Here is a 26,524-nt window from a genome sequence, read left to right on the forward strand (position 1 = left end):
ACAGTTTTGTGGTAGAAAATTTGACTTTCTGAACTAGAATATATATTTTTTGCCAAACAGCAACAATTCCTTTTTGGAATACATTCTTCCTTTTAGTGTTACAAAGGCTCGCTGCTCATTAATCTGCACATGTATCATTTTCATTCTTAGATCCTCGCTTGCACGGATATTTGAAGAAGAATGCTGCACTCCAAGGCCCAAATCCTAAAAGCCATCTACTTAGGGAGAACTATGACAATGTTTCTTTGTCCTCGAAGGCAGTGCAAGCATGGCCCAGACATGGTCAGCAGTCGCCCATGGGAGAATACGTGCCCAAGCACATCCAGGAGCACTGATGTATGGGTAGGGTGAAGCAGGCAGGTAGCATCGGGGCAGTCTTGCATATAAAGGTGGGAGGATCATGCAACATGGCTGCATTCATCATCAAAGGTTCCTTGGTCATCAGTAAGAAATCATTTTTCCCCCTTTCCTTTCTTTTCAAAATTTACAACCAAGGATCATGTGTGATGGGTACTAAAAAACAGAATTCACCAAACACTGGGTCAGTGCTTCAGCCAGTGTCAGCAGGCATTGCTTTAAAGAGGGGTCAAGAGTGATGACTGATTTAAACTGTTCAGGGATGCTTCTAGACAGGCAGTTGTGAGATAATTTACTAACTCATGTCAGTGTGCTGAGAAAGCAACATCCTTCGTAGTGGGAGAATAAATCAGCCCCTCTGTGCTACATTAGCTCAGTTTGGATTCACTCTTGATAGTACATGGAAAACTGTGCCAATTACTGCAAGATGGGGATTTATAATGTGAATCACAGCCCTGGAGGAGTTGAGGTGAATCCATTAGCTAATCTTCCATTGTGCCATTTAATCTGTGATGGGGGAAGTGACTACACTGCGCTTTTCCACCAGAATTCTTCCAGATTTTCAATATTATTACACAAATATTGCAGAAAGCATGTGCAATTGAGTAAGTAAGTCACTGCCGATAGGTCAGTAAAATAACAATATTCAAGGCATTTAAACTTTGGATTTGTAAACATTACTTAATTTCAATTTCCATAATCACACTTCCAAATTGATACTCAAAAACCCCAAATCTTCTAGCAATCCACAGTACAACATAGCATATTATAAATTTTGTATATTCACACACTCACATACATACTTACACAAACTATCTAGCAGTAACTGTACTGTCATGTGTACACAAATGTCCAGGAAGTATTTAAAATTATTCTGAGGGACCAAATGGCTAATGCTTCATTTAGTAGGGTCCTGACCTGCAGGCTTTACATTACATGTACAATCCCCATTAAGTGCTGAGTGTTACTGAAAATCCTGCACATCAAAGAGTTGAAAGACTGATGCACCACCTAATAATGCTTATTTATTCATACACCTATTTAGACACACACACCCCTACTGTTACCATAACTGATGACAAACTAACAAAGGTAAAAGATAATAATGCATAATTGATTAATGTACCAAAAGTTAAGGTTTTTCTTGCATAGAAAAAGGAATCGTCTTTTGTGGAGATCAGTCCTAATTATTTTGTCATTTATCTTAAAAAGGAGATGGTTTATATCTTACCTTCGCGTACATGTTAGCGACCTAAATCTACAGCAGCTGATTAGTCATAGATGTCTCTATGGATAGTATGATTATTCATTGCCCAAAACACCACCACCTCAGAAATTTAATATTTTACTCATCTATATCTTTAATAACACCATCTTTTCTTTGTAGTAACAACTAATCACCAAGAAATATAACTGTTAATTTTGAAAATCACATTCCCATTTTTAAAGCCTAAAATCAGTATTAAAGATAATCTGAATGTGTATTCAAGAAATGTACATGTTATGTTCAAATGCTGACATATATTTCTTAAGAGGCCTGCTAAAACAGATACTGTAGCTCAATGTAACTTTTTTAGATGTGGTGTAGGGGGTGGAAATAATTAAAATGTTACCTTTGCCAAGTAATTCCCAATGTATCCTCACTGGCACTGGGGTATAAATGCCTGCCGTTTTGATTCATGGTCCAGTCACAAATCCTCAGCTGTCAATTGAAACCTAGCAGTCAGATATGGATCGAGCAGTTCTACAGTTTTTAGTATTTAAATGAACACATGCAATCTAGTACTGTACATGGTAAAAGCCTTACTTTCCCAAGAAGTAACTTTAAAAAAGAAAACAAACAAACAAACAAAAATAACTTACTGAAAAATAAATGCCTATAGATTTGCTTAAGATAATGCTACTTCAATATGCTCCTCTATTAATAAAGCATAAAAGAGCAACTAGTGTTTAGCACATAACAATTAGCCATTATTAGATTACAAACTGAGCTGGAATAAAAGAAAATGTTAATATTCAATAGTGAAATATTTTAAGAAAGAAAATCAAAATGCTGTTTTCTGTAAGCAATGCTCTAAATAATGTGTATTAAGTTAAGGTCAAATATAATCAATATCTCAAAGCATGCATTTGGTGAAACATAGAAGACATGCAATTTATAGAAAAATTGCTCAAATTACACAAACTGTATGTCCTTATCTTGCTATTTAAGAAGGGTAAAGGTATTTGGTAATTGAAGTTTATTAATTTAGTGTTACTGAGAGTGGTTTTACTTAGCAAGAGGTGATAAGATAATCTAATCTTGTTCTAGACTTGGAATAATAGCATTTAAAATATTTTATTACATTTTAATATAATGAGGAATGTACTAAATGTAAGCTGAAACAAATTCTTCCCAGATCCTCAAATCATCAGTTCTGCCTTCACAGATTGTTCAAGTAACCCTATATAGCTCTGTTTGTTTAACAGCTGCCCTATAGTGCTAGCAGATTTATTGAAAAGATACACTGCTTATTTTTAAGTTTAAGAAAGTAAACTTATCTGGCTTGTGAAGAAAACATATAAAAAGCTTACACTTCAATCTCTGTATAGTCATGCTATATATAAATTACTGTACCATTATGTATGATACAGCACTCTGAAGATAACTGTTGCTGAGTTTAATTGCATTCAACACATTCTAGTTTTCTCTATGCATATTCACAGTCTTCAGGGTGCACAGGCTACAACAAACAAACTAAAATAAATTATTTTCACAGGAGCACAATTAATTACAGTCTTTTCCTGACAAATACATATGCTAAGGACAAGACAATATTGCAAATCTGACCCTATCTGGCTGTTACACTCATAAGCTTCCTGCTGTTAAGGTCTGAGAAATGGAAATGTTAGTCTCTGATGTTTTTATAGGGATTGTTTCTTGTTTGTTATCTAAAGAACTCTAAGGGGCTTTCTAAAGGCCACTGAAAGCATGACTAAACCACATGAAATTAACCAGAAAAGGAAACATGCAGTCTAAAAGTTTGCTAGAGGTAACTGTGAAGAATACATTAAATATGCTTAAAGAAAGGGATAAGTAAATACTTGGTATATTCATTTTATAAAATGGTATCGTAAATCAGATTTTAATTTTGAAGACATAGAAAAATATATCAGCTCAGTTACTCAGTGTGCAGTAGGTGTATTTCTGCTATAATCCTTAAGAATGTGTCATCATTTTCATTGCAGAGGTGTATTTTAAAGCCTTATAACTTAGTTATAAAACTCACTTTCAGTTGAAACATAAGACCTAAATATTAGAAGAAGAAAAAGGAGAAGAAGAAGAAGGAGATGGAGAAGAAGAAGAAGAAGGAGGAGAAGGAGGAGAAGAAGAAGAAGAAGAAGAAGAAGAAGAAGAAGAAGAAGAAGAAGAAGAAGTGTACAATCTACAAATAAATACTCTTTGGCTGAGTATAAGAAAAGCTAAAATCCCAAATTTAGTGCTACTGAATGATTTTACGCACTTAGATTTAACTCAAAAAACTGGCAAGCAATAGAACCTGATTGCACTTACTATTTGGGGTAAACAATACAGGGTTGATACATTGCATCTTAATAAATCAGCTACTATACTAAACAGTGATATTCTTCCCACAGTTTGTATGAAAATTTTCTATATGTACAATTAATATCTTAAATTTGTAATTAAAAAAATATGTAAAAAGAGCTTTTCAAATCTATTTCATAAATGTTACTAATGGCATACTTCATATTATATACACTCACACGCACCCCAACACATATACATCTAAATACTGTAAAGATACTTGTAGAACATACACATTTTAAATATGTGCTGTACAAACATACCTACATGTATATGAAGATTCATACTATACCAGATGTGCAGTTAGTGTAAGATGTACCAGCTATGCCCTGCTTGTGGTAATGACAACTACATGAAAAATTGGAAATCAGTCTGATGGTAGGTTCTGTGACAAGCCTGGGATTGCACCGGCTGTGTTGAAAACCACCTGCCCAACACCAAAATCTGTTGTCCCATACTCTTTGGCAACCTCACATAGCTGCCATTTTGTTTTTGAAAGCTAACATGCCAGGAAAATGTTTTTTTTCTTCCTGAGGTAAAATTCCCTCTCCCAAATCACTCCTGCTTAGAGGTCAGGACGCCTAAAATTGCAGACCAAGATAATAAACTATTTAGAAATATCACTTGAAGAGTCTGCATCCCTCACATTCATTGAGTACTTCCTGGGTAAAAGGGCTGGAAAAGCTTAAAAGAGCTCTCAGATCCATTTTGAAGGAAGAAGAGGTGTGTTTGGAGCATTAGCAGGAACGCTGCCCACAGAGGCCAGGCGGACAGCCCCGCAGGAAAAGCCTGGGAGCAGAGCCCTGACGCGTGCGCCTAGCTCTGGAAGGACGCAGGGCACTTGAGTACAATGTTTTGAGCTCTGTGTGTTGTTTGGAGTAGTGCTGAACACTTTCTGGCCAGTTGCAGACCTCAGAGTAACCTCAGCGGCCTTTAAAACTCTGCCACGGTGTTAGCTACAGAGGAGAAGGCACACTCGCCCACAGCAACCCCTCAAAAAGTTTCCGTGCAGGAGATGCGAAAAGGAGAGGCAGGAAACTACTTGCAGGCTGCTTGAGAAAGCTTGAATTCCCTGGCAGATGGAGTTAGCAAATAGTCCTAGCCAGATGTGTTTAATAAAGGCTGAAAAATGTTACTAATGTTCTCAAAAATATGTTTTGAATGCAGAATAAATGACATGATTTGGCATGTGACAGGGTGAAAAGTCTTTCCTAGAAGGCTGCTGGAAAGGCCTGCCTTCCAGTCTTACGGCTTTGCCACTTGGAGCAAGGCAAGCCACACAAACTCCCCTCCGGTAATGTTTTCCACCCACACAACATTACTGGGTATTTTTTATTTCTCTCTCACCTAAGCACCCATAAGCAGAACATGGAGCCATGCCATGAGGAGAAGAGGGGGCCCGGCCTCACGGTGTACCTTGAAGCCTCACCCACAGACCAGCCATCCCCAGGACTTGGCACGGCAGCGCTCTCTTGACACGGGATGAGTCCTAAGCATGACACTCACGAGCAGTGGGAGAGCTCAAAGCCGGCACTAAGGGCTACCCGGCTGCAAGCATTTCTGCAGTGAGCCCATGCAGCTCCCTTACCCCCTCCAGCAGCTCAAGCGAAGGGGCCACCATCCCATGGAGCAGCCAAAACATGGCAGCAAGCACGGTCTCACTTTGCAGGCTGCTCCGAGACCCCCCAATGTGCAGTTCCACCAGAGAGCTAGACTATCACCATCGCTATCTTTTCTGTTTTTATTGGGCTATCCTGCAGCGTTTCACATACACAGCTCCCACGCACATGAACATCCTACAGTCAACAGCTCGACCTTTAATCAGAGTCTGAATAATTTTAAGAGTTAATACTTAAGCAAGTTTGGTTTTCTCATATTTAAAGAGTAGTCATCTGAGATTAATATGCACTTCAAGCTTCTCTGATGATTAGTAAAAGTAAACAAATATTTTGGAAAGTGTAATTGGAGACTATGCTATAGTTTCTGCCATTTGAGAAAAGCCCATAAAACTTAACATTTGCATATTGTCATTGTTTTGACTGAAACTTCCTTTAAATGTGTTTCCTTTCCAGCAAGCATATGTGAAAGGTGACCTCTTATCCATTTACATACCTTCTTCATGGTCATGTGACCAAGTTTTACGTCAAACTGTCAATTATGATAAGGGACACAATAAGAACAGCCTAAGTGTTGATAACCTGTTTCCTGGCTTTACTGAGAAGTTCTGTTAAGAGTCCACTTGTGTTCTTCTTCCAGCCTTTTGCTGAAAGCAAAAGCAATATCCACCCAAAATATTTTAAAAACAGATACTCTGTTTTCAGTGGACATTTAAGTTTATAATTTCCATGATGAACAGTATGAAGAGAATTCAATTTTGAACTGCATGATTCAGTAACTAAAGGATGCATCTGGAAAGAACAACTTCCTACCAAAGAGGCAGGGCAGTCCTGTGTGTAGGAAATAAAAAGCTATTTACAATTTTCTCATTTTACATTTTAGAGACCTGAAGTGTTTATTATAGCTGTATACATGGCAAAATGTCTCACTAGTAAATGCCAAAGCTGCATGAAAAACATGAGTACCGCACACCACATGCAGAAGGCCCAAGCTGCAGTGAAATCCAGGCAGATGTGCTAAGCAGTGCAAGGGCTAGAAGAGTTCACCAGTTCCTCAGCAACTGGGACAGCATCAATTAGCACATTTTACCAGGACAGACAGTAGAGTTTTAGAGGTCATTGTTTTCATGGGCCTCAAATATCTATTTCATTTACTTCTATTTTTTTAATTAAAAACAAAAACACCAGACCCAAGCTCCAAGGTGCATTGAAACTGAATAATATCTTGGCCAAGAAGGAAAGCCTTAGTTAGTTATTTTGTTCATTCCTACAGAAAGTTGATTAATTCTGAAACCATTAATCTGTACTTCCAGTAAATAGCTTCCAGTAAATCTACCTACCTACCTACCTACCCGTCTATCTTTTTGTATTCTTTACACAGCTGAAGCCCACAACTGCTACTTCTGGCAACATTCTAGGTAGGTTTAGAGCCAGAAATAACACCAATTTATCTCTAAGTGTTCATAATTTCACAAACATAATGATTTCATGGAGTTGAGACTGTAGATATGATGAGGTTACAGAAACGTCATGCCATATCCATGAGAATTCTGGTCCACTGACCATTAAGATTTTTGTTACTGAACTAATGATTTCTCCATTAAAGTTATATAGCTATAAGAATGGGCATACAACTAAAATCTGGCACAGGGACTCTGTTCACTTGTAGAGGACTGAATTTGACTAAGTTACCTCAATTTGTTGTTTTTTTCCTCTAGTATAGACTTAGAAACCATGCATCTTCAGGCAGTGCATATATAAACGGTGAGTGAATCAGAGAAAGAAAGGGGGGAAAAAAGGGTGCTGCCATCAGTGTGAAGATTATCCAACATTTTTTGTATGCACAATTCAGTAAAGATGTTTCTTAATGAAGATGATGAGCACAGAGTACTAGATTTGACTCAATAAAATCACCTCACCAACCATCAACAGCAAAATTAAGAAAAATGTCCTTCCTCACGTACTAGCTCTTATCATGCCCCCTTCCCCTCACTCCGCTGGCCTCCCCCAAGTACACTGCTAACACATTACTAATGATCAATTCCTGGAAGCGGGCACAGAATCAGAGAAAACCAAATGGTCAGTAACAACTTGCAATAGGTATTTTGGAGCAGCTGGCATTACGTGACTTTTCTGCAACAAAATGGTGACTGTCTAGATGCCACTCAAGCAACAGGCTTGTTTTGTTACTGTTATTGTTACGGTATAAAACACCTGGCATTTCAAGGCAGTTAAAACCTAGACCTACCAGGAATCATAGCAGAAAGTGGACTGCATCGTTATAATTCCTTGTTATAACCTCGTCTTCCTAACTATCGATGTAGCATGCTAAGTAATGCATGTAACACCACATTTTTCACAGTATTCAAATCAGTAAATGCAAAAACATTGCTCCCATAGGTGCTGTTATACACTGTCTTTCAAAATTGTATTTAATGCTTCCCATCTAAATGCATGTATTTCAGATAGTTTGTGCTATAAATTGTTATTGGAAGTCCTAGCAAATTGTCACTTTGTCAAAAGTTCTCCATGTAAGCATGCATTGCAAACTGTATGTTTAACTTCTAAATTTATCATTGTTACTGTAATTTATATAGGCTACATTATGGTTCTTTTTAACAACAAAAAAGCATTCAACAATACACGCCAATATTTCTCATAACTAGAGAGAATAAATCTTTATAAAGCCCCCACCAATGAAGTAAAAAATGCACTGGTGACAATATTTATTCTTAAGGGGTCAATTTATATTACAGGGTATGGTGAATGTTTAAAAGGCCTCTCTGGAACTAAAACCATTGACTTCCTAATTTAGAATTTCTCTCAGCTAATACAAAATGATTGATTGCCTTTATTTTGTGTACCCCTTGATTTTCCTTTTCATTCATCATGGGCTGCTTTAAACCAAATGCATTTAGAACCTGCCACAAGAGTGGTCTCTTTTAAATTGTTGTAAAGTAATGAAAGGACATAGTAAATCAATCTCATTTCTGCCTTACGAAAGGATAGCCTTTACTCTATTGAAGTTATTTAGACAATTTCAGTTCTCTACCCCCCACACACCCCAGACCACTTTCTGGATAATAAACCTATATGGCACTGTCATCTCTGAGATCCTTTTAGGATTTAAGAGGATGAAGGTAATTAATTCATTAGAAACTTATTTTATGTATACTGCATTTATATACTCATATTTATCCATCTGAAAAAGGTTCATTGTTGAAGCATTCTGTTCCTGCAAGATTTTCAGCAGGACACACTATTCCCTAATTTTACATGTATTTATGTACATAACCATTCAAAAACATGCACACACACACACACACACACACACACACACACACACACACACACAGGCAAGCATACACACATACCCCTTACATAATTTAGAAAAGAACAGAGAATTCACAGTAAAGAGGAAACGATGACACAATTTTTCAATTTACTATATGGCTCACTGGTCACCAACTGATGCACTTCAATTAATATAATGAGACTATGAAGCAATATACTTTTGAAGGGAGAACACTAGATTCCCACAGTGGCATTGAAGAAGAAATTTATATTTATGTAGTCTATGTAAGAGCTAATTTATTTTTCCCTTTTCCCCTGATCCATGGGGCCACATGTATTATCATGAAAGGGAGTGTAAGACATGGTGTTTGTAAACACCAAAGGGGATGACCCTTGAGATCACTCTCAAGTTTATATTTCTATGACACTGTTAAAATCTCCAAATTTATTTCAGTCCATCCAAAATCAAAAATATATAGAAGATGCATTAAATAAGCATTATATGTCTTACATGTTATAAACTCAGCCAAGATAAAATTAAATGTGCTGCCACTATCTTCTAGGCATGTGAGAAGGTGTTTGCAACTCTTTCAGTGAAGTTGAAAGAAGGGGGAGTAGGTTTAAGATGCAGCAAATTTACAGAAAAATTGTGTCTATTCATGTGCTGTGAAAAAAAAAAATTTTTTTGTTCATCCCCAAAGTAACTGGATATCAGAAAATTGCCAAAGAATACTGTGTAAAAACCTCACATGAAAAATTTTCCAGAAAATATATGCAGTGTTTAAAAACAGAGATCTTTTGTGTGTTTTAAAATATAATAAACCCATACTGTACATCTGTCAAAAGGAATCATATTATAGTAATTATAACACATACAACAATATTTGAGAGGTGAAAAAAGCAATATACCAGAAAATTTACTGAAAAACCAATGGTTGGCAAAAACCACTAATTGTCATTTAGTATTTTCATAACTGTGTACAGATGTTTCCAGTTAGGTTTTCACTGGTCAAAAAAAAAAAGAAAAAGTTGGCAAAATGTCAAGTATCTTGAATAAACTACCATATTTATGATTTTCTCTGAACTTTGCATGTGGTGACCTTTAAAGCAGATATACTGCCACCTTGCCCTAGGAGTGGGTAGGGATAGGGAGTTCCAGATGAAGCACAGTTTAGCTATATCACAACAAACAGAACAGGTAGGTTTTACCGAAAATGAAACAGGCATGTGTACCAACTGTTGATAGGAACCCAAGCCTAAGAAAAAAATATAGTACAATAAATAATAAGGACTATTTAACAGCCCTTTTCTTCCTGTCACATTCAATTTTTTTCTTGTAATATTTTACATGCTGTTAATTTCAAACTCCTCTAGCGTTAAGATCTAGGAGCAACATATACACACTTCATAAAATAAGTTAAAGTTCTAAAGGGTCTGAATTTATTTCTGTTACTAGCAATGTAGGATTTCTGTATTTGCATGGCCTTGCTATTGACTGCAATTAATTTGTTTGTAAGCCATCATTAATCTCGACTGTATATTTTCACAGTTTGGGTAAACACTTCATTTGCATTAAATTTACAGCATTAATGAGATGTGAAATTTAAAATGCTACTTGAAACAAAAATGATGTAAGAAACTAGAACACAAACGTGTTTTTATCATGTTTGAAATCAGCAAACCAATTTAAAACTTTTAAAGGAGGAATGGTGATCTGCTGCATTGAGAGCTTGGTTTTACAACTCATCTTCTGGAACTAACATGCAGAATTATAGGCATAAATCTCTGGAAAATACAAAATAGCTTGAGAATAGTAATTTGGACTGCTTAATTTTGCTTACTTTTTATTGGTTTTGAAATGAGTACTCACTTTTGTTCCTTGTACACTTCATTCTTATTCCTAACATCCAATTAAAGGTTACACGTATGAGCTCTTGAAAAATAAAGTAATTGAAAGAAATATTATTAAAAGTCCCTTAAGACGGCACAAATCTAAGAAATACAGCATACGCTAAGATGTTGTTTCTTAAAGGGCTTGTTTTCGTTTGGAATAAATCTAATCTTCAGAAGACAAATACTGAAACCCTTAGGATCCCATTCTAATCCAAGATAACAGTGGCAGCACGTAGAAAGGTAATATCGCAAAAGCTTGTCTATATCATTACACCTATGTGAAACTTGCCCACCTGTTGCTGATGTAGGAAGGATGGGTCTCTTGGGCTTAGTCCCACATATCGATTGGCTTGGGTTGTGCCTGAGGCTGTGTAGGCTGATTAAGGAAGAACAAAACAGATTGATAAAAATGCCAACCTATCGTAACTATTACCCTGTGCATGTACAGTACAGATATGAGAGATCCAGAGTTATGATTTGCAATATATAGGATGTGTCTGTGCTTTTCTTTTATTTAAACTTTAATATAATACAAAAGAAAAATTGGACCAAATTCAGAAAGATATGTGCAAATTCCTATGAACTTCAATGGAAGCTGCATGTGAAAATCAAAATCAGAATGACTGTAGTTAAATTAAAAATCCTATGATTACTAAATATCTATTTTTTAAAAAGCAATTAAAGGAAGACATGTATTTGAAAACATTATTGGCCTGATTCTCATTCCTATTACACAAAAATAGGTTTACAACAAAATTTGTGGGATTATGCTGTTGTCACTGTCTAGAGAAAAGAGTAAGGAAATACTGGTGTACACTAATTCTTACTGTTGTGAATGCCCACCACAAAATTGTAACAGAATAACAAAAATTGGAATTAAAAGCTTAGCTTACTTAAGTGGCATAAAATTGATCTTTACAGTACTTTGGAAAAAGGATGCAACCTGATTAGTATTTTCATGAGAAGGCAGCTATTTTTTTACTGTGTAAGATAATATTAAATATTCGACTCCTTTATGCATCAGGAAACAATATTCACTCGGGGGGGCAATTTAAGAAAATCTCTTCCTTACCTGCTACTGAAGCTTAAAGAAATCCTTCTCTGATGGAAAAGGGAACGGTAGCTGATGCTGGGATTAGTTACAAGACATGGATCCTTCCAGCTATAGGTCATATTCATCTCCGGCCTCGGTCAGTAATCATTAAAAGTCATTATCCCCTCATGGCTTTTGGTGGTGTTTATGAAGTGAGTTTGGTGGTCTTACTCCACTTTCCAGTGTGGAGAAGTCCGTACCGCAACTCGCATCATCATCATAACTGCCTGGCAGACAAAGCAGAACTGCGAAAATCGAATACATGTACACACAGCGGCTGGTGAGGAACTAGATGGGAGTACTTACTAAATTGGCCCATCAGTATTAAAGTCACACAGCAAATACAAATAAATGAAATTGTTCTGTTTCCGAGGCCTTTAAAAAGAGACTTTTTACAGTAAACAGGTTTTACTGAAAAACTGCCATAAAAACAATCAGATATTAGAAAGAAACTGTGGCAGAAGCCACAGGACTCCCCAAATATTATCAAAGCCTGCTGTTCTTTTTTATTCAAAATAGTTCTGCTTAGCATTTCAGAATGAAAAGTAGTGCCAACCATTTACCATTCTATTATCATCAGACAGAATAATTGTGACAACCTGTTAGCTAAGTATATGTTTTACATATGTATGTATGTATGTATATGTGTATATATGTATATTCTGAAACAATAAATCAGTTATTGGAAATTTATCTAAAATTATGCCTTAAAATTTATTTAGACTTGATTTTCCCTTTAGGTTAAGATATGGGCTATCTAAAGGAAGGTTTTTTGTGACTCATAACACAGTATATATATTTTCATATATAATTTAGGTATCAGTAGGACATGACCCTTCTTGTTTTGCTGTTTCCTTCATCAACAAGCTATGTTCCTTTGCTTCTTGTTATCTTTCTCTTCTAGTTATCAATACATTTTCGAAAGGCTTTACCAAGGAGGTGAACTGTCGCACAACTGTGAAAAGCATAACTCTTCAAATATGTAGCATTTCATGTCATCTCATACGCACACTTGGCATATTCAGATAAAATTTTTACATAGATATTATTATTATTATTATTGTTGTTGTTGTTGTTGTTGTTGTTGTTGTTGTTGTTAATGTGCTGTTGTGGCAGACATTGGATCTTTAGGGAAGAGATCGCTTACAGACTGCTTTGTAAGCATGAAGAGGCCTTATTTCAAAGATCTAAGCAGACATTTCAAAGGTTCATATGGTGGTAATCAGGTGCCCAAGTTACAACAAAGTTCAAAGGAACTTGGGAGTCAACTGGTTTAAATGGTTTTGAAACCTTAATCCAAATTTTTTCTTTAAGTAGCAGGACAAAATTAATGAACAGATTAGGTCTGCTTTCCTATAACAGCCCCTAATATGGTTAGACAACCTGGAAGCACCTCAGCGTTTTTCTGACATGGTATTTGTTCCTTTTTCCATGGGTTTTAGAGACCCTGGCCTCACTAGGGACAGATGTTTGGGCAAGGTATGATTACTTCAAACAAGAAGTAGGATGAAGCCATGAATAATTGAAACTAGACATGGACCCCCTTTTCCTGCCTGTTCTAGACCAGAAGTTGAGAGAGCAACTTTTTGTTTGCTGCCAAAGCTAAGTCTTCTCAAAAGGAGCAAGAACTGCACTATAATCCACCAGAGAGGATACAGATCCACTGTACTAGGTAATCCCTTGAACAGAATTTCTGCTACCCAAGCTAACATACTTGAATAAATCTATCAGTACAACTGTTAGTTTACAGTTAAGTAAAAGTTTGTCCAAAAGTTACTCTTATCTCTTTATAATAAAGACATAAGCAGTTTTCCTCCTTTACATATTGCCTGCTCATATGCATTTGAGTCTCATCTCTGCTTCATATTCTAACGCAATGATTTAAACTAGCATAAATACCTAAGAAATATACAGTTTATGGTCTCAGTTAATGATAGTCCAAAAGTTAGGGACTGGAATCAGAATTTAAATAATAAATGTGACTAAAGCAAGCCATTTTAATATAACAGGTCCTAAAGAAATTCGTATTTTTTATGAATAGTAAATTTTCTTCCAAATTGTATGACCAGAAGTATTGCCTAACAATCTTTGCCACACTGATAAAAACTAGTAACACTGGACTTCTCAAGTCCAAAAAAATTCAAAGACAACAGAAGTGCAGAAAGTAGTTAAAAAACAATCTTCTGCACCACTGAGCATAAGACACATATTCAGAAGAGAAGAAATTACTTTATGCACAGTAATCCCCATGTTCTTATTTCCAAAACTGCAATTCCATTGAAGATAATAGGATAAGTAATATGGTCCTGAACAAACAATAACAAAGAGCTTGAAGCTTAAAAGTTTAAAAAAAAAAAAAAAAAAAAAAGGGCAGTGGACCTACCATCCCTTGTGGCAGCAATGACAGGGAATTAAAATTTTCTTTTGCCCCATCATTTATTTTTGCTAAAAACGACACAACCTATATCAGCATGCAATTGTCATAGCTCGGATTCAGTACGTGTTGTAACAAGGCTTGATTTCTGTAGGAAATCTCATTGAGGAGCAGATTATCCGATCTGTTTTTGGAATTCCATGTGTGGGTCATTGCAAAACCTTGCTGTCTGGGTGTGCTTCTCAATGTCTTAACAATGTCCACCTTAGATGAACAATCTGTTGTGTTTTTTTTTCCTTGGATAGCAGTCAAATAAGTAGGCTTTTCCCTTTCATTTTGGTTGTCACGTCACAAACATCAGTTCATGTAACATGATACATTGGTTGAAATTTCAGGAGGAAAAGCTTTGCAGCCAGATCACGTTTGCTCTCCATGTAAAAGGATGAGCATCCACTTGGTCAAATAGTAGGAAAAGGCGCCTTTTTCTGGCCTCAATTGAAATCATATTGAATCTTTGATGGACATTTTTTGTTTCCTAGAGAAATACTTACTGGTTGCTGTAGGTGAAGATGCCTCACCTTCAGTGGATGTAGTGATGGGTTTAGTATCTGTCATGGTCAGGGTCACAGGTCGCACCGCACTGTGATGGGGAGAGGGTGCCAAAACTGGAGTAAAATGGCCAGGCACTTTCCCTACTACTTGACCACTGCTGTTAGGCTACAAAACAAAACCAAAAGAATTCCTTGTGAAATATACACATTGTGTTTAAGGAACCTACCCACCTATCTCAGGGTTTTCCAGAATGCCCGTCACCATAGTACCTACACGCTGGAATATGCCATTCTCATAAATCTGCGCATTTCTGTGTGACATTTGCAGCAGGCAGCAGATCCTTTCATTCACAGGTAGGCACTACATGCTTAACTTGCAGTACATTTTGATAAGCTTTACTTCTTTCTGGGTGCAGAATCCATTAGATGATTGTTTTGTATTACAGTTGCTGTTCTCACAAGTGACTGTGAACCATAGTAAATCCCACCACAGTGAGATTCAGCTGACCAGGCACAGGCCCTAATGTAACAAGTACAAGTGCAAATGAATGATGCAAAACCTCCACTTTCACATGCTGTACCGCTCTGGCTGGGAACATAACCAAGACTTGACCACAGCTGCCCACAAAGATTGCACATACTGGAAGGCTAACTAATAATTCACATGTTTGGGGGTGGGGAGAGGATTAGGATATGATGCACTATAATGCATATCTCATCACATCCTGCCAAAAGCCACCCACCATAAAGCATCCTTCACAGAGATCTTTAATAATGGGAACTCTGCAAGTCAAAAGTATAATAAGCCTAATCACCTCTTTTCCTAGATAGATTTATAGTATGTAGAAAAGGCAATCTGCATATGATATAATAGTGCAGGTCATCAAGGTAATATTCTACCTCCTGCACATAGGAACTTGGCAATGTGTACTGGTAAACATACACATTTATCCAGTGTATAAACATTGACATTCTGCATTACTGTAAATACTCTAACAGTAAATAACATGCAGCAAAAATTAGCAACTAGTAAACAGTTATTTCAAATGTGGCAGATAATTTTTGTTTGAAGCTGATTGTGTGCTCTGTGAAATCATAAGCAATTTAAAATACAACCATACAACATAAAAATTACTGGCAATCTTATTATCAGAAGGATATTGTCAAACTTGAGATAACTCACTGAAAAGAAACAGACTAATAAAGGACCTGATTCAACTGATATAAGGAAAGGTTAAAAGAGGTAAGCATGGGTATGGTAATGAAATAATAACTGTGGGCTGAGATGATTACTGCAAATATGCACAGAGTATAAACACACACAAGAGGAAGGAATTATTTGGAAAGTACAGGAAGTATAAACCAGGGGTAATGGAATGAAATAAAGAAGGAGGAAATTTAAAATGAATAGCAGGAAAACTTCCTGGCAGTATGATCTATTAGACTTTGCAAATGCCCCCAAGGGAGACAGTGAGGGCCTTGTTCTTTAGGACATTTAAAACTAAACTAGAAAAAAACACTAGAAAATATGAAGTGCAAACAAAGACCAATCCTGTATTCACAGGAACATTGAGCAATTAGCAGATTATTTCCCTCTCTAAAATCTTAGATGAAAAATGACAGCAAAAATATACATTAATGAGACATGGCCAGCAAACTACTCCTCTAAAGGAAAATGGAACTCTTCAGATTTTACTACATGTATTCTGAGTGAGAGTGGGAGAGGGAAATGCCATGGAATCCCAATATCTCATTTTACAAGATATTGCAAAATTTAGGAACTGATATTCAAATTTGTCAGGTGGTATTTACCACTATTTGTTCATATTCACAGCAATGTAAACAGAAAAGTTACTACCAGGAGTTTACTAACTGGGGAGAAAATGTCAGCTGCCAAAGCAGTTTCAAAATAAGAAAGAAGCACTGATTCAAAGCAATGACAATACTTTCACATTTCAAATTTCCCCACATCACTGGTATGCTACAAAAAGTTTTATTCACTGGATGAAACTTAGCAGTTAGACAGGTCTCGCTTACTATATGTACTTGAGATGAAAATGACACATGGCAGAACATATACAAGGCAATTTACAGGGAATGATGTGGCATAAAAGTTTACTCAGCGTCTGCTTGCATGGTTACTTTGGTCATAAGCGGGGAAGCCATTCAGTTTTTACATAATTCTCTCCTCAAGAATACAAATGAAACCTTTGTATTACAGCAAATAGTCATATATAAAATGTGTGCCAATAACCCTATTTTCTTTAAAATCTATTTTAGCAGTGGTTTAAGGAATTTTATTTTATAGGCTGCATTTTAAAGGCCTGCCAGCCTCTAAAACCAGGTGTCTTTGCTATCGGAAATCTGACTCTACTTGCCTTAGAACAAAAGGAAAATTGTAACCAGCATAAATTCAGAAAATCTCTAAGCGTCACCTAAAATAGATTCTCCATGCAAAGAATCCAGGATACGTCAAAGCTTAGAGGCAAATACTCTCACTCATTGAATGCTGGTTTCCAGTACAGAACTGCTGTCACAAAACAGGCTCTGTAACATGTTAAGGGGGCATGACACAATTTGAAGCATTTGTGGGGAAAACTGCTGGAAACAGAGGCAGGCCTTACGACACAGTTCATCTCTAAAACACCAAAATTCTTGCAAGCAAGCCTGGCTTGCTACTTTGGACCTGAGTTTCAGTGTGTTTCTTGCGAGCCGGCTGCAGAAGCCAGCCCCTCTGGTGCTCTGCACTGCTGATCCACCACGCAGGCTGCTGCGTGGACGGCCGGGGTCTCGGGGGTGTTTGGTGGCTCTTCGCTGCAGTCAGTGACCTGCGACGGTACGGCTACCTTAGAAGGCTTAGTTTATGTGGTGAGCTAATGTATCGCAAAAAACAACTGAGATTCCCTTACCACAATGATTAACTTTTATTAGAAACTAAGAAAGAAGATTCCAAGGAATTTATGGATTAAAATGGCCAGTGTCATCAGCTTCCAAAAGCAGCTCTGTCTCCAAAGCCAGACTCAAATTAATTAAATGGACACAGCTGGAGTCCAGCACTATTTACAGCAATGTATCACCTTTTACTGTTCCCTAGTGATCCGGTCAATAGGAATGCAACAGCTCACATGGACTCCAGATTAGTCCCTTTGCATATGGTCCAAAACAGTGAACCCTTTCCTTGCTGAATTATATGACAAAGGATTGCATTCTCATATAAACCGCATTTTTCCTGTGTAATACCTAACAGTGGTACAGTACATCTCCCCACTTCATCCAAAACCAGGGTGAACTCCTGTCCTCATCGAAACCAACAGGAATTTGCTACTAATTTTAGTGGGCATGGTTTGTTACCCCCCAAGTATTTGCATTTTTTTTGTGTGTGTGTTCTTAAATGTTAGATATTGTTCTGTATCTGTACTACATGTAGAACTGAACACAGACACAATACAATGAAACTGAGGTCTGTAACATCAAGAGAGAAAAATAAATCCTCCAAAGTAAGGAAAGAGAAAACTCACTACTCATACTTCTTATGCTTCCAGCATTTCAGACTCTGATGCACATTTGATTTCAAATGCAATTATAACCTTTCTACCTGCCTCTTACAGTTTTATGGTATCTCGTCACATTACCCCAGTACCTCCTGACTGCATTTTGTCATTTGTTGTACTTTTATTTTTGCAATCTCTAATATTTAGTCCTTTCCTTTTTCAAGTAACTTCTGCTTTCACATTTTTCTACTGGTTTGTCTATTCTCTGCATAGCCGTAACAAAATTTGTTCTAAAATTTTTCAATATTGTAAAATACTGTGTATTGCAATAACCATTTAAGTGTTATTGCTCCATGAAAAAGATAACAAAAACACTAAGTTATGTAGCTTGATGCACCATGTCAAAGAAGTTAACCTCTTCCCTATGTTGAAAGTTTCCTTTATTTATATTTTAAATTAACTTCAGTTGTAGGTAGTTGTAGTTGTAACCAAGCACATACCTATCAGGATTCATACAAATATCATTCTCCTTCAATAGTCCCAGCAGTTTTTCAGACGTGAACCAAAGTCCTCCCTCTGACACAGCTTGTCATGGGAAATGGCACACAAGAAATTTTCTTAAAACTTCAGAGTTTTTACTAGGTGTGTTACATCTGAAAACAGAGTTCAGGAAAAACACTTGCACTCTCCAAAATTCTGATACATGAATGCCATTCGCAACAAACCTTCTTGAAACATCCATAATTTTGTCCATCTTGCATGCAGTGAATAACAGTGAAACTGTTAACAAAACCAATATTTAAGTTACCATAATTAGTCTGCAGCCTAACATCATAAAATAATCCTACATAAACAGATCATTTCATTGTATCAAAGTTATTGTTTAAGCCTGTCTTCAGACTCACACTGACATCACTGCATTGATTTATACCAAGTTTACACTTGTAGGGTTATCTTTACAAACATAAAACTAAAAATTTTTTTAAAAAGTTTAGATTCTGCAGTATGGTAGTCAATATGGGATTGCACTGGAACTTCAAAATGAATCAATTACCTCATCCATGCTGACTCTAATTTCTCTGGCACCTCGAGAAAATCAGTGTAAGCTCAAGAACACTGTCCCCTGCCCCACTTAAAGTTTTCAGCATGCAGAGGCAGACCCTCTTGGCAGAAGCAGCTCCATAAAGTTCCAGATTCTGAATGTTATTAAAAACTGCCTGCTAGAAACAGCTTCTGTGACTTCTTCTCATTTTAACTTTTGCAATTCTTTAAAAAGACTGGTTTACAAGGTATTTTAACATGGAAACACCGTATCTATTGGGACAGTAACAACTTATATTACAAATTCAAATATTTATAGCATATCATTTGATACAAATTCATTTTGTCCTTTTTAAAACAAGTTCTAGGTTCTAGTTCTGGTATGCCCCAAAGAGAAACCAACACATTACAGGTTAAAAATCGACTGCAATCATCAGCTAGGGCATCAATATGTCTACGCGATGGATTCACAAACAGAAAGATGATGCCTGAGGCACAAACCTCAAGCAAATTGCATGGAGGCAGCTGTGTTAGATAAACAAGCTGTGCATTTGACAATCGGAGAAGCAAGGAGGCAAACACAATGGAAGTCTGGCAAATTTAGCCCTAATTTATGTCAGTATACTTTTTTTTTATTGTTACGTTAGAGACTAATTTGATTTTAAGATCTGCATTAAATATTCCATCTTTTTAAAAACACAATAGCTTGAGTGCCCACAGATTAACCCGCTCATGTGTCCAGAACTGCAGATGCATTGCATTCACTGTCACAGCTCTAATGTAACTAAACTCAGATTAGTCAAACAGTTAATACCTTATTGCCTGTACTACGCACACTTTCAGTTAACCCTTACACCTGAAGTCTGAACAGAAATTCATAATAGATATGAATATGGACTTTCTTAAAACTGGAATTTACTGTAGCTGTCTTCACCACTGGTATGTACTGAGAGATTTATAATCAGCAATCAACCAACCTCCTCTCAGACCTCTGTTCACAGATTTTCCCAAATACAAGTATATTTACACCTAGGATCTTTGGTTACATTTAAGGATAGCTTTTTTGTCATGTGCACTTTTCCTAGAAGTAAAAAAAATCTTCCTGATGCCATATCAAAGTAGCAGCAGTAACATCTATAGAGGAAACATTCAAACCTAACAGAAGTTTGAGATACATATTACAACAATTCACATATACCAAATTACTGAATTCACATTACTGAATTTTTAAATGGTAAAATATATTTTCTGTTTCAAATCACACAACATCATTTCTTACAAACTAACTGTATACTTGGAATCTTAGATGCAAACAATCTTCAAAAACATAATCAACAAAGGCCAGAAATTATCCTACTCCTGTACAAGTCCTTGGTAGAAATACTTAGGATACTGTATCAGGCATTTTAGAAAGAAGTTTTGGGGCTTCCATATAAAATTATGATACTCCAGCTAGTCATTATACTTGGAGAACAATACATCTGCATTCAAAACAAAACTTTACCATAGAAACTCCATGCTTCCCAAGAGTGCTGCCCTACTACAACCAGATGATCAACCAGTAATTGTGATCAGTCTTGTCACACTGGATTCAGTGTGTTTGGAAATACATTCAGTCCTTTTGTACGGTTCCAGTCCCTTGTAATGGTAAAGTCCAGATACTGTGGTGATGGGTACTATTTCAAAACCCTCAGTTGAATTATTTTGTTGATAAAGTTGTAGAAGATTCAGTTCTCCACATTTTTGCTCCCCTGCTTACTGTACAAAAAAGTCCCTTTTTAAAAGTAGTCTACTGGCCACACCTATTCTGGAGTTCATAACTGATAAATGCTGTCAATGAGTTCACATCATTCTGCTTTGGAATATGCACCATGGGTGATGACTGTTTCAGAAAATTTACAAGTAGAAGAATCAGGAAGACACATCTCTTCCATTTTTCTACCCCCCCCCCTTTTTTTTGTGCAATATGACACAACCCTGACCTTGCACAATACCAGAGGTTTTGTATAGGACACCTTGATATAATGTCCCCCGTACCCATCCAATGGATACGTTAGTCCCCCACAGGAGGCAGCTGAATGGTATAGGAGGCAGTGTCATCAAATGTGTGGAAGACATATCCTCAAGTGTGGAGTCCATCTGAGTAATATAACACAGTATCTTTGATACTCTGCTATTTTAAGAGCCCTACCAGGAAGACTGTAGAAGACACCACAGGGCAGTTCTTCCCTACAGAACAGGGGTTCAATACTCGTTCGTTTAACAAGAAGCAAAGCTATACAGATTCTTTTTCTACTGTTGGACACTAGCAACAAGAATATGTTTTGCCTTTTTATAGTGCCCACTATCAGGTCTTCCAAGGATGAATCTCACTAGAGTCACTCATACCCTTACAACTGCAGTAGCTGATTACTACAACACATCCTACACAGACCTCACTGGGAGATCCCACACAAGAGCTTCAGGTGGTGTGACATGCAGCTACCTGCCTGCTTGGAGGAATTAGCTTTGGAAAAAAAACATGTTATTTCCAGTTCTTGGCTGACAACATCAATTCTGTATTGCTTTTTGAGAGAAATCAAGATGTTGACTTTGATCCTTAAGGTTCTGAGTTTCATTCATTTGAAAAAAACACCAAAAAAAGCACCATTGGTTCAGCAACCAGTGTTCAGACATAGATACCACCAGGCATTCTAGGTGAAGAGTCCTCTATCCTCAATCACAATTTTACCTGTGACCTTACAAAATCTAAAGCTGTTGTCATGCAGAGCACCCAGCTTTTCTTTGGATAGTTGTGTTAACAACTGGACAAGTGCATATTACAGAAGCATAGGAAAGGAAGTCTCTTTGCAGATAAATGCTTGAAAGATTATCTTCAGGTTAAACAATGTTCATGTACTCTGGAGACTTATAACTGTGCATTTAATAAACTAAAAATGTGCAAAGTAAATATAAAAAAATCATTTACAAGTGCAATTAAATCTTTAAAGCCACCGTCAGTAGATATTGTTTAGCCAGGGCTCTCTCTCTGCCTTTTTATAACCTCTCCCAATTATAATTAAAAGCATACATTACCTTAGTTCATCTTCATTAATTTCTTGGAAATTACAAGGAAAGACTTGAAGGAAAAGGTTGGCCAAGAAATTCAAAACTCTTAAATGCCAATAAATAAAGGTTATAGCTACAGCAAAGAAACTGCATACACACGTATTACTTGTGTTGGTTTATTCTGCTAGAATTCTTCTTGGAACAAATGAAAAACCCTGTGACCAGCCCAAATGGACCATTACTATATTCCCTCTTTCTTGATAAATGATTGCAGTAGTTGTACTGAAGAATTCCATCTGCCTAGAATTCCTTAATGGTTTGCCTATCTTTCAGTGAATAAAAAAAGAATATCCCAATCAAATAAGAAAGGAAAACAAGCAGCCTCACCAGGTTCCAGAAGCAGCTTTTCTCTGGTAGTTCAGAAATTTCTATCTTCAGACAAAGCCAAAGACATTAAAAAATATAGCTGCAAACTAGCCCACCTTGCAACAAAGTACATTTTAATGACCCTGGGAATTTCAGTCAATATGTGGAGAGCAGTACACCTGGGCTGTAGTACATAACAAGTGTAAGCCATGTACTGGAAGAGGAACAGGTATTTCCCCATATCAGAGGCAGTTTTACCATGCCATTGAGATCTGCATATTTCATCAAACATATCAGGAAATTTGATTTAAGGGTAAGGTTATGCGTCCTTCACAATCCAATCCCAAAGGGCTTGCAAGACTCTCTATTTACGCCTGGTTCAGCCAGAAGGGAGCAGCGGGATCCCTACAACGCTCAGTCGTGGAATGCTTTTCCAGAAGAGGTCTGCAAAAAAATTCTCATAGATGACAGGATATGCTTAGCCAGGGTTCAGCTTAACTTTTTGCTTTACCATCATTTTCTTCATCAACTGGCTTACCCCTTTTCTGTGCTTCACCACATCTTAATCAGGAAATGATTCCATTTAGCTCAATGGGGCATTAATTTTGGGACTTTCGGATTTGCCTTTAGCCACACAGTTTTTCTGTGCTTGATGACTTCTCTGGGATCCTTGGAAGCCTGATTTTAATACCACATATTCAGGATGATTTGTGTGTGCACACATATGTGCATACTCACACAAGGCCAAATTTTCCAAGCCATATAGAAAACTGGAACATCCAGTTGGAATCATTAAAAAAGGAAATAGGTTTTCAAAATTTGAGACAGCTTGGGAAACCTCAAGCTGCTGTACAGACCAATAAATACTGTAGATGGATTAGACACATACCAGCTGATTAGTTTTTGATGAAACTTACAATAAGTATCCAGTACCAATTTAACTATGGAGGAACTAGCACCCTATCCTAATACACATACATACTCATATACACAATCTCATCCAGTAACATGTGCACTAAGCTAAGAAGAAAAGAGTTAGAATAAATAAAATAAAAAGGGTTCAGCAGAATGAGTTACTTAGTGGCAGATACAGCAATCCTGGGAAACTTTCAGCCTGCTAGTTGGAGGCAAGACCAGTTCTATATCTAATAAGATTCATTTCTGTTCAATATATTTGTTTATCTATTCTCCAGGCTGAACAGGGGATAAAAAACAGATACACATGAAACTGAAAGCCACAGCTCTCTTTTGTTTAGGATCATCCATTGTTGCATCATTTTTCACTGCAGCCAAAGGGCCTGTATGAACTTCCTGACTGTTCATCACACATAATTTGAAGTATTTAACATTATGTCAAGAAAATTGCCCACTGTTTCCCCTGTGGAAACCTATGGGAGCTCTATATCTTTAAACTAATTTTACTTAAAGTATTCTATTGAATAGCATGACTGTCTCACTATAATCAGTGCAGCAGTAATGTAATTAATCTCAAAATTGCTGTGGGGAGTACAAGGCATCTCAGTTGCTTGTCGTAACAATCTAAATTAGTGTATTACTGAAAGATGTTGGGGAGGAACGGTTCATTTTAGGTAAATGCTGTCAGGGTATCCATTCTTTCTATTTCTAAAGCTGAAATTAAAACTATCATCATAGCTCTCTTTTTGAAATCCAAATGAATATGTTTTGAGGTGGGAAAGTATAATTAAATTTGATGTGGTATTCCTACAGATGCAGTTTTGCATTTTATAATAATTAAATTTGTTTGAATAAAAATTCATGTTTTATTTAGAAAAGAAAAACTGGTTTGGCTCAAAGCATGCCATTGTATCAGAACAATTCGCCTTTGTCACTGAAACTTCACAGACGGCTGCTCCTTCTTTTCCTAAGGAAAAAAAAGTATTCTTGATATTTTACTGTTTTGTACAGCCATCCTGTAACTGTTCTGTTAGGAGAGGTTTTTGACTGGCCATGCGGATCCTCTAATGCAGGGCATATCTCAGAAGTGAATATTAAAGAATTAAATTTAAAAGAGATTAATAATCATGATTAATGACAATAAATTGCAGAGAACTACTGGTGCAGAAGACCAGAATCCCATATTTGGTGTTGTTTAACCCTGTCCCCTCTTCTCAGGAACTAAATCAAACATCAAATGAAATGAAAAACATTACCCTAATACAAAGGTTATGAAAGGTGACAAAAATAGTAAATTGAAGATTGTTTGGCCTGTTATTCCCTTCGGTGCCACAACACAAGAATAGGAAATATTTTCAGTTTGCCGCCACTCTAAAAGCATCAGCAGAGTAAAACTTATCTTTAAAGGTTAAGAAATTAATTTTTTAACTGCAGATAAGAGAAGAAAGTAAGTTCTTCTCAGGAAAAGAGTTGAAACAGCTTCTGCCCAATGAATACACTTCGTAATATTACTGTCAACTGTCTGAAACAAAGTCAGATACTTCATTTAGATGTTGTATTTTTTCACTGGTGATACAAAGCAAAATACTCAACAATCCAGAGAGATTGTCACCTAATCTGCTCTTTTAATGTGTAAGAAATCAAAATGTAAGTAAAACAAGCACTGAATAATTAAAGAAATGCATAACACTAAGGGCCTGATTTTAATTTGCATATTTTTTCCCTTAATAGTGCCTAATTAAGACATCAGTTTAAAAAAAAAATCCAATTGAACTCTAAGATTTTCCGCACTGAATTAACACCAAGGACTTTTAATGGATGTCTTAATTAGACTTTGTTATTCATGGAAATTTTACACAAATTAAAATCAGGTCCTGCATGCACTGTTCCCAGCTGAGTCTCAGTAAAAATGCTATACAGGACCGAAAGATTTTTAATCCATACACAGACAGCAATTAGCAATTTGTAGTTTAAAGCTGACATACTCTATTTCCACTTTTTTGTTTTAATTTGCATTGATATTGCAAGCAACAAAAATCACACTCTTTGGAGCTTTCCCTTCAAAATAAGGTGTGACTCTATGGACCGACACATTTTTTTAAATACGCACAGTCACGCAGCCGGACCAGGGCATTAGCCAGCGGGGATGATAGCCACACCAACCTTCTGGGCAGCCCGGAGGGGCCTTATCTGCTGTTCAGCACAGAAACTTGGATTCAGTCTCAAGTTCTATTGCTGTTGTGCCTGCAATGCACACTAAAGGGTCTGTCAGTTTTTGTAAATAGTGTTATCGCAACAACCCCTTCATCCCTGATAAGGCAGCGCTTCCAAAGGAGACTAGTTCCCGGCTGCAGGAAAACCTGGGCACTGTCGCTTCAGTTTATGTTGCCAAGACTCTCCCGAAAACATGGTATAGCACAAGCCACAGGGCTCCACAGGAGCACTTCAGACAAGGCAGCAAAACCAGGTACCAGACTGAGCAGTGACGATTACATTACATTACACTGGAAATATCCCAGGTACTGACAGACCAAGACTCAACTGCAGCTTACTCTATAGTGCAGATCACATGCTAATGCTATATGCCGATGCTATCATGGAAAGCAGTTTTGCACAGAGCTTTTACAAATTACTCCTCTAATGAAAACCACATTAATTTCCCATATCAGAAACAAGCCTGAATCAGCGCAGCAGCTAGGAACTGAACTGCTGTTGTATGTTCTCCACAAAATGAAGGAAAAACAAGTCTGTGGGTCTGTGTGGTACTCACCACAGTTGTGTTTTTGCATCTGGGCAAAGAATTGCCAGGTACCTGTGAAACAGCACAAGCATTGCCCTACCAGAGCTCACCTTCACTGTGGGTCTACGAAAACACCTTTCTGCCGGCGGGCAGGCGCGC

The 26,524-nt window shown here is 37.0% G+C and overlaps 1 protein-coding gene across 8 annotated transcripts in view; it reads right to left on the reverse strand.

The window, feature by feature from the left end:
* NFIB (nuclear factor I B) overlaps positions 1-26,524 on the reverse strand; it is a 175,253-nt gene that overhangs the window by 15,408 nt on the left and 133,321 nt on the right. Inside the window, exons 9-12 of one of the 8 annotated variants that reach the window (XM_067316666.1) lie at positions 14,765-14,930; positions 11,040-11,122; positions 10,724-10,786; positions 3,032-3,080 (exon numbers count right to left, since the gene is read on the reverse strand). The exons of 1 other annotated variant lie outside the window; for it this stretch is intronic. In XM_067316666.1, coding sequence (XP_067172767.1) covers positions 10,772-10,786; positions 11,040-11,122; positions 14,765-14,930 — 264 coding nt within the window. In that variant the 3' untranslated portion in view covers positions 3,032-3,080; positions 10,724-10,771. Of the gene's footprint in view, positions 1-1,970; positions 2,060-3,031; positions 3,081-10,073; positions 10,110-10,723; positions 10,787-11,039; positions 11,123-14,764; positions 14,931-26,524 lie in introns of those variants that run through there. 6 more of the 8 variants (XM_067316667.1, XM_067316664.1, XM_067316663.1 and 3 more) reach the window with 6 other exon arrangements.

Source organism: Apteryx mantelli, chromosome Z (assembly GCF_036417845.1).
Source record: "Apteryx mantelli isolate bAptMan1 chromosome Z, bAptMan1.hap1, whole genome shotgun sequence".
In the NCBI taxonomy this organism is placed as follows: Eukaryota; Metazoa; Chordata; class Aves; order Apterygiformes; family Apterygidae; genus Apteryx; species Apteryx mantelli.